Genomic DNA, 8,179 nt, shown 5'->3' with positions numbered 1-8,179 from the left:
AACCGGGACAGCAGAGCAAGACCTCATCTCTAAGACAAAAAAAAAAAAAAAAGGAAGGAAGGAAGGACATCCTGACACATGCTATGATATGGATGAAACTTGAGGACATTATGCTAAATGAAATAGGTCAATCGCACACAAAACAATACTGTATAATTCTATTTGTTTATTTATTCCTTTATTTATTTTGAGACAGAGTCTCACTCTGTTGCCCAGGCTGGAGTGCAGGGGCGTGATCTTGGCTCACTGCAACCTCGGCCTCCTGGGTTCCAGTGATTCTCCTGCCCCAGTCTCCTGAGTAGCTGGGATTACAGGTCCACGCCACCATGCCCGGCTAACTTTTGTATTTTTAGTTGAGACGGGGTTTCGCTATGTTGGTCAGGCTGGCCTCAAACTCTCGACCTCAGGTGATCCACCCACCTCGGCCTCCCAAAGTGCTGGGATTACAGGCATGAGCCACTGCGCCCAGCCTGTATAGTTCAATTTATATGAGATATCTAGAGCAGTCAGACTCATAGAGACAGAAAGTTGAATGGTGGTTGCCAGGGGCTGGGAAGGAGGAATGGGGAGCTGTTGTTTAATGGGGACAAAGTTTAAGTGTGGCCAGATGACAAAGTTCTGGAGATGGATGGTGGTGATGGTTGCACAAGAATGTGAATATGTTTAACGCGACTGAACTGTACACTTAAAAGTGGTGCTGGTCTGGTGCAGTGGCTCTCACCTGTAATCCCAGCATTTTGGGAGGCTAAGGCAGGAGGATCGCTTGAAGACAGTTCAAGACCAGCCTAAGCAACATAGCAAGACTCCATCTCTACATATCATTTAAAAATTAGCCAGGCATGGTGGCACGTGCCTGTAGTCCCACCTACTCAGGTGGCTGAGGTGAGAGAATCTCTTGAGCTCAGGAATTGGAGGCTTCAGTGAGTATGATTGCACTACTGCCCTCCAGCCTAGGCAACAGAGTGAGACCCTGCCTTAAAATAAGTAAATACATAATATAAATAAACATTTATTATATTTATATTTTTTTTTTATGGTGCAGATGATAAACTTCCTGTTATGTGTCTTTTACTACAGTTTTAAAGAAAAGACTAGAAGATGGGGCAAAGGGAGAAACCAGGGACTTGCTCCTGCTCTCTCTCCCTCTGGGTAAAGCCTCTGGCGGTGGCTCCTCCACAGTCACAGCCCCTGCTGCACAATCCCTCCCTCCGTGGTCCCAGCTCCCTGTGGTCAGCCCCTGCCACGGCTCCGCCCCCAACCCCATGGCCCAGATCCTTGGCTCCAGGAAATCCACTTCCCCCTGGGTCTTACCAACCCTAGGGGTGGTTGCGGCTTCCTGCGTTGCTAATCTCTGGCTTGCCTCATTTTACCCTTTCTGTTTCTTAACTCCCTACTATACCTGGGTAACCAACAAGTTCACTCTGAAATACCTAGAGTGGTTTCTCTTTTCCTGACTGGGCCTCGTGCGTTACACACCTTCATGAATGGCTCTCCGGCAGAAGCCCATCTTAGCCCAGTGCCCAGTGTGGGCAAAGGGGTCCCCGGTAGCCCTGACTGGCTGGGGAACACGGTGGGGGGCCCAGCAGAAGCCTGAATGCTTGGCTACCTCTGATGCAATCTGCTTAACCCAGAACCAAGCTGCTGTCCTCGCTCAAATCCGAAGCAGCCAGCCAGGCCTCTCAGCTTCCCTGGCAGGTGGGGACACAAATAGCAGGCACTCCACAGGTGCAGAGGAGAAATCAAAGAGAATTCACAAGCACCCTTCGAATGGTGTGGTTCTGTCAGTAGCTGCAGCGTTTCGTTATTTATACCTGCCAGCGGTAGCTGCTCCCCGAGCCTGGGCTGAGCCCCCATCCCTGGTTTTGCCCTAGGCTGGCCTTGGGAACTCCCTGGGAAGTTGTCCCATGACTCTTTAAATTCTCCTACTTTTCCTCAGATTGCCTGAAGATCTGCAATCCGGAGCTCATCTCCCTCCTGCCTCCGGAACCCCCCAAGCTGTCCACTCATCGGGGACAGCCTTTCGCCAAAGCCTGGAAAGAGAAAATAAAATAAAACTTGCTTGCTCCCCAGGTGGGCCAAGGCCTGGCCTGATTCCCGAGGCTTTGGACTGATAGGCAGATAGCACTCAGAGCCGCCAGCCACCACAGCACAGCCCAAATGCAGAGACAGAGAGGCAAAGGTGAGGAGGGGGCCCCCTGGAGATTACCAACGCCAGCCCCCAGCCCATACAGGAGGAGCCAAGCTCAGAGAGGGGAGGCGGTGGCCCAAGGTCACACAGCCTGTTGGATAGTCGGGGCAGGATGGTATTGGGGACTGACAGTTTTGCTTTCACCAGGCTGTGCAGTGAATCTGTCATTGTCCTCCCTCACTTCAGGGGACCCCTACATTTGACCCAGGATCCCCTCCTGGCTGCCCTGTCCTGGGGTGTCCATCCTGCTCCCTGGACCCCCTTCAACATCCCCAGGCTGACTTTGGTGGGCTGCATTCCCTTTCGTATCAGCCGGCTTATGAGTGGCAAGCAACAGAGTTGGACTGTTAATTAGATAGAAGGCAACTGATGGACAGGGTACTAGGGAGTCCACACACCTGCATTTGGGAAAGGCATGACTGCCCCGAGACAACATGGTCCACGTGACCACCACCACCGGAAGGAGTGCCCAGGAAGAGCAGACGTCTCTGATTGGCTGAGCTCAGGTCACATGCTCAGGCTGCAAGGCATGCTGGGAATGGAAGACCTCGTGTTTTCAGTTACTAGAGTGGGAGGTGTCCCCACTGCTCACCAAGATGCTTAAGGAGGGGGCTTTAGGAATGCCTAGGATAGGGCTTCAGATGTCAGACTGCAAAAACAGATGATCTGTGTCCTCCAAGCTTGGGATTCAAAATCCAGGCTGCCTCCTCATATACACTAGGTCCCACCCCCCATTCATTCTGCACCCCCAACCTTGTGAACCCACAGCTCAGAAATTCAGGGGTATCTCCACCATCGCCCTGCACCAGTGCCTTCTTGGGAAGAAGCTGGCTATCACTGATGTCCTTCTGTGAGTCCCCAGCTCAGCATCTGTGCTGCAGAGGGGCAGCTGGCCCCAAGGTGGCTCTGATCATTCCAGGAGCAGGAGTCCCCTGTGGTGTTTAGTGGGGGCAGAGCCAGGAACATAAGCCAGCCTTAGGCTGGGTGCGGTGGCTCACGCCTGTAATCCCAGCACTTTGGGAGGCCGAGGCGGGTGGATTACTTGAGGTCAGGAGCTCGAGATCAGCCTGGCTCACATGCTGAAACCCCATCTCTACTAAAAATACAAAAATTAGTCAAGCATGGTGGCGGGCACCTGTAATCCCAGCTACTCGGGAGGCTGAGGCAGAAGAATCATGTGAACTCCAGAGGTGGAGGTTGCAGTGAGCTGAAATCACGCCACTGCACACCAGCCTGGGTGACAGAGTGAAACTCCGTCTCCAAAAAAAAAAAAAAAAAAAAAATTCTGCTGCTGTCGGGGCTGAGTCCTCTAGAACCCAAAGGCCACAGATCCAAACTCAGCAGGTGTCTGAACCTTGCTGGTCCACGTCCATGGTCATTACTGTCTGCCAGGTGGATCTCAGGACTCATCCTTGACATCTTGGGCCAGAGTGTCTCCCTGTTTACCCAGATGGTGTGGAATGAAGCTGTGCTGACACAGATGATGGGGACCCAGGAAGAGGTGCCGTCCTGGGGATAAAGCTTTCATCACAGAAAGCAAAGCAGGGATAGGAAGAAACCCTCATGACACTGAACTCACTAAATGAAACCCATGCTGGCACCCACTCTGCCTGTGGCCTTTCAGTCACATAAGCCAGGAAATCTCCTCTAATGTCTGAGCCAGAGTGAATGCAAACAGCTGAACATATTTTGATGAATGTGGCTGTGTCTTTGCGGTTCCTATCAAATGTCATTCCCATGCACCGCCGTGCTCCCTGGGGAGGTATTGGGCCAATGGTCATAGGGGAACAGCTGTTCCACCCCCTTGGGCTTCTTTCTTAGAAACTCACCATATCCCGATGGACATTCAAAACGTTATCTTTTTACAAATCTATATCGAGCTTCTCTGGGTGTCCTTTGGAATTTACACAGTAGGATGTCCCAGAGAAATGGCCGCTAGGCCTTTATTCCCTTGTGTAACCTGAATATATTTGGCTGTTCTCATGGACCAGTCCTTGCAATATATACTCATGTAAATCTTTCATATCAGCTTCATCAAAAGGGAGGCCCAGGGGCTTTAGACAAATCCTTTCATGGAAATTTCCTGAAAATCCTCACTGGACATCTCTTTCTCTCTCTATATTTCCCACTACTGGCGTCTACTAAAATAGCTCTATAGCTTATTCACGCAGCACCCTGGCTACCATTTATTTCTCCCACCTCCTCTCTGAGCCCCTCAATCCACCCTGGATTTCTGAATTTCTGCCCTGTGACTCTCCTTCTAATATGTCCTCCTTCCATTGTTCTTATCCTTGAGAATTAGCTCTTTCTTAAAGAATAGTAAATCAGGATCTCATTTGTGCTCTCAATCCATGCACACCACCTCACACATTCAAACACACACTCACACATACACACATACTTACACATGCACACATTCAAAGCTCACATACACATATGTTTATATATCCTACACATTCACACATGCACTTACACAGATTCACACAAATGTACACACACATATACACAATGCATGTTCAAACATATGTGTGCCCATTATGTGCACATATTCAAACATACATGTATCCATTATATGCACACATTCAAACATACATGCTATTCATTGCAAGGACTGGTGCATGAGAACAGCCAGACAGATTACATGTGGTTTGAATGTGTGCATTCCATTATAGCAGCCGCCTTGGACTAAGACACACACTCACAGTTATGTATCCTTACACTCACATAGACACACATCCTACTCACACTCAGACACACACACACACATGCATTTTCCCTTCCTCTCAGGGGCTTCTAGCAATGCCACCAAATCCCATCAGGCTGGCTTCATATATCACACACTTTTGCTCATGCACTCACACAGACTCACACAAATGCACACACATGTACACACAACGCATACATTCAAACACATATGTACTCATTATGTGCACATTTTCAAACGTACCTGTATCCATTATACACATTTCCTCCCAGAAGGTGGGGAGTTTGACATCTCAGTGTAGCCAGCCCCTAGGTGTCAACACTCCTTCTCCAGCCCCTGGGATCTGTGCCCAGTTAAGGAGGAAGATGCTGCATACAGCTGTCCTTTCCCTGGTGGGGGCTGTCAGCCCATGGGATGTTTCTTGCTTTCAGATCTGAAAAAGGTACAGGGTCATCCCTGCTCCTAGATTTCTGAAAAGTCCCTGAGTGGTCATGAAATCTGTCCTATTCATGGTGAGTCTGTGAAACGCCAGAGGATGGGAGAAGAGGCCATCCAGTAATGCTGCTGCTGATGCCCCTGCAACCCTGGTAGCATGCTGGGGACATGGTGACTCCCTTTAGCCCCAACAGGCTCCTGGAGGATGTCCGTCTGTCTCCACGCACTGGCACTGGCTTGTAGAGGTTGCCTTCAGAGCTTGGATACACCTGCATCATTCCCAACTCCCCAGGCCTGCCCACTCCATTTTAGTCATTGATCCTGGGGGCTGCTGGAAGCGTCCCCCAGCTGGTGACTCTAACAGTGAGAATTCAGGACCAACTCCATTCTGCAACAAAATCCTGGTTTACTCAGCCATTCTTGCTTCCAAGGGGTTCTAACAAGCACCTGGCCCACCATGTCTGAATGTCCAGACTTAGCTCAACCACTACCAATGGGTGGGCCTCCAGACTTAGCTTAACCACTTCCAATGGGTGGGCCCCCTTCTGTTGAGATGCTCTTTAACAAATGAAGGCCAGCCACACTCCTCTGGGCAGTGAGACTGTCCACCTCAGAAATGGAGGCATTGGCCAGACACGGTGGCTCATGCCTGTAATCCCAACACTTTGGGAGGCCCAGGAGGGAGGATCCTCGCTTGAGACCAGGAGTTTGAGAACAGTCTGGGCAACAAAGCCAGATCCCATCTCTACAAAAAATAATAATAATAATAAATTAACCAAGCATGGAGGCACACACCTCTAGTCCCAGCTACTCAGGAGTTTGAGGCAGGAGGATCGCTTGAGGTCAGGTGTTCAAGGCTGCTGCAATGAGCTATGTTTGTGCCACTGAACTCCAGCCTGGGTGACAGAGTGAGACCCTATTCCTTAAAAAAGAGAGAGAGAGGCTTTGCAGTAACCGCCGCCACCAGGAGCTCTGTACTATCAGCCACGGTCAACCCCACCGTGTTCTTCGACATTGCTGTTATCGACGAGCCCTTGGGCCGCATCTCCTTCAAGCTGTTTGCAGACAAGTTTCCAAAGACAGCAGAAAACTTTCATGCTCTGAGCACTGGAGAGAAAGGATATGGTTATAAAGGTCCCTGCTTTTACAGCATTATTCCAGGGTTTATGTGTCAGGGCGGTGACTTCACACACCTTAATGGCACCGGCGGCAAATCCATCTACAGGGAGAAATTTGATGATGAGAACTTCATCCTAAAGCATAGAGGTCCTGGCATCTTGTCCATGGCAAATGCTGGACTCAACACAAATGCTTCCCAGTTTTTCATCTGCTCTGCCAAGACTGAGTGGTTGGATGGCAAACATGTGGTCTTTGGCAAGGTGAAAGAAGGCATGAATATTGTGGAGGCCATGGAGTGCTTTGGGTCCAGTAATGGCAAGATCAGCAAGAAGATCACCATTGCTGACTGCAGACAACTCTAATAAGTTTGACTTCTGTTTTATCTTAACCACCAGACCATTCCTTCTGTAGCTCAGGAGAGCACCCTTCCACCGCATTTGCTCGCAGTATCCTAGAATCTTTGTGGTCTCGCTGCAGTTCCCTTTGGGTTCCATGTTCTCCTTGTTCCCTTCCATGCCTAGCTGGATTACAGAGTTAAATTTATGATTGTGAAATAAAAACTAAACCAAAAAAAAAATAGAAAGAGAGAGAAATGAAGGTGTTGGCCCCCAGGACAGGAACACCCCCAATACGGGATCTTACAGACATTCATCTACTAGTGCTTCTCTGCCATGGGCCCACCCATCAACGTGAGGACTCAAGGAGACTTCAAGCCCTTCCTCCTGCTCTTGGTGCACTATGCCTGGTGCACTTCTCTAGTCCTTGCTAACAGTGGTCTCAAACATTTCCCCCAGCAAACTCACCACAACTGGCACATCCCAAGGAGAGCTCAGGGATAGGACCACAGTGTCTGCCACTGGCATCCTTTCTCCATCAAGAAATGACTCCAAGTTCTTAAGAAATGGGACACCTCTTAAGGTAATGCTAAAAATTCCTTTCCAGCCTTTAACTTCATGAAGCTTTTTGACTTCCTTGGTTTAATGAATGTATGTGAAAATCTGGTCCTCCAAATCTGTGCATGCTCCCAAAAATAGTAATTCCGATCACGGCGTGTTTTTCACAGTGTCGTCCCTTTGACACGGGTGCTATTTTAAGCCTCATGAATTCCTTCAGTAACATAACATTCAACAGTTAGGTGGTACCTGTGGCACCCACCACCAGGCCTGGCACAAAATAAGCCCTCGAGAGATAATTTCTTGGCTGACAAAATGAAGTGCGGTGTGGCGTTCTCTTGGCTCTGCAATTACTGCGATGCAATTCTGACGCCAGGCACTTGGAGTTAACATCAGACTCCACAGGTTTAAGAGCATGGTTCCCAGCAAGACCGCCCTCATTTCAGAGGCCAGTTCAGGGGTCACCAAGACACATGCACTTCTGACCAACTGGCCACCAATCTGGGAGGGGAAGAGGTTTCATGATCCTCCTCGGATCAATAATTTGCTAAAATGACTCAGAATTCAGGTAAGTTCTATATTTGCAATTACAGTTTTATTATAGAGAGTACAAATCAGGACAAGCCAAACAAAGAGACACATAGGGCAAGACCTGGGGGGTGGGGGGTGTGGAGTCTCAAATGCACGGCTTCTAGGCCCTCTCCCCATAGAATCTGGCACACCTCTATGTTCATCAACCAGGGTGCTCCCCCAAGCCTCAGTGTCCAGAGTTTTTACTGGGGTTTCATCATAGACATTATTAATTGAATAACTGGCCATGTGACTGAACTCAGTCTCCAG

The 8,179-nt window shown here is 49.3% G+C and overlaps 1 protein-coding gene across 1 annotated transcript; it reads left to right on the top strand.

The window, feature by feature from the left end:
- Positions 1 to 1,484: 1,484 nt before the first annotated feature.
- LOC116810321 (uncharacterized) lies at positions 1,485 to 6,808 on the top strand. Its single transcript, XM_032754557.2, has 5 exons — positions 1,485 to 1,695; positions 2,957 to 3,038; positions 3,581 to 3,689; positions 5,484 to 5,566; positions 6,295 to 6,808. Exons 1-5 carry the CDS (start codon positions 1,485 to 1,487, stop codon positions 6,806 to 6,808), a joined length of 999 nt encoding a protein of 332 aa, XP_032610448.1.
- Positions 6,809 to 8,179: the final 1,371 nt, after the last annotated feature.

This window comes from Hylobates moloch, unplaced genomic scaffold (genome assembly GCF_009828535.3).
Source record: "Hylobates moloch isolate HMO894 unplaced genomic scaffold, HMol_V3 SCAFFOLD_1, whole genome shotgun sequence".
NCBI lineage: Eukaryota > Metazoa > Chordata > Mammalia > Primates > Hylobatidae > Hylobates > Hylobates moloch.
Note: the sequence above shows the minus strand (reverse complement) of the source record. Positions and strands in the feature narration are given on the sequence as shown.

Bases quoted from the DNA above. Each gene is read 5' to 3' on its own strand.
- LOC116810321 (XM_032754557.2), top strand. From the start codon at position 1,485: ATGGCTCTCCGGCAGAAGCCCATCTTAGCCCAGTGCCCAGTGTGGGCA. The intron at 1,696-2,956 runs GTGGGGACACAA...GTGAACCCACAG, and splicing joins CCTCTCAGCTTCCCTGGCAG to CTCAGAAATTCAGGGGTATC. The intron at 3,039-3,580 runs GTGAGTCCCCAG...ACTGTCTGCCAG, and splicing joins GCTATCACTGATGTCCTTCT to GTGGATCTCAGGACTCATCC.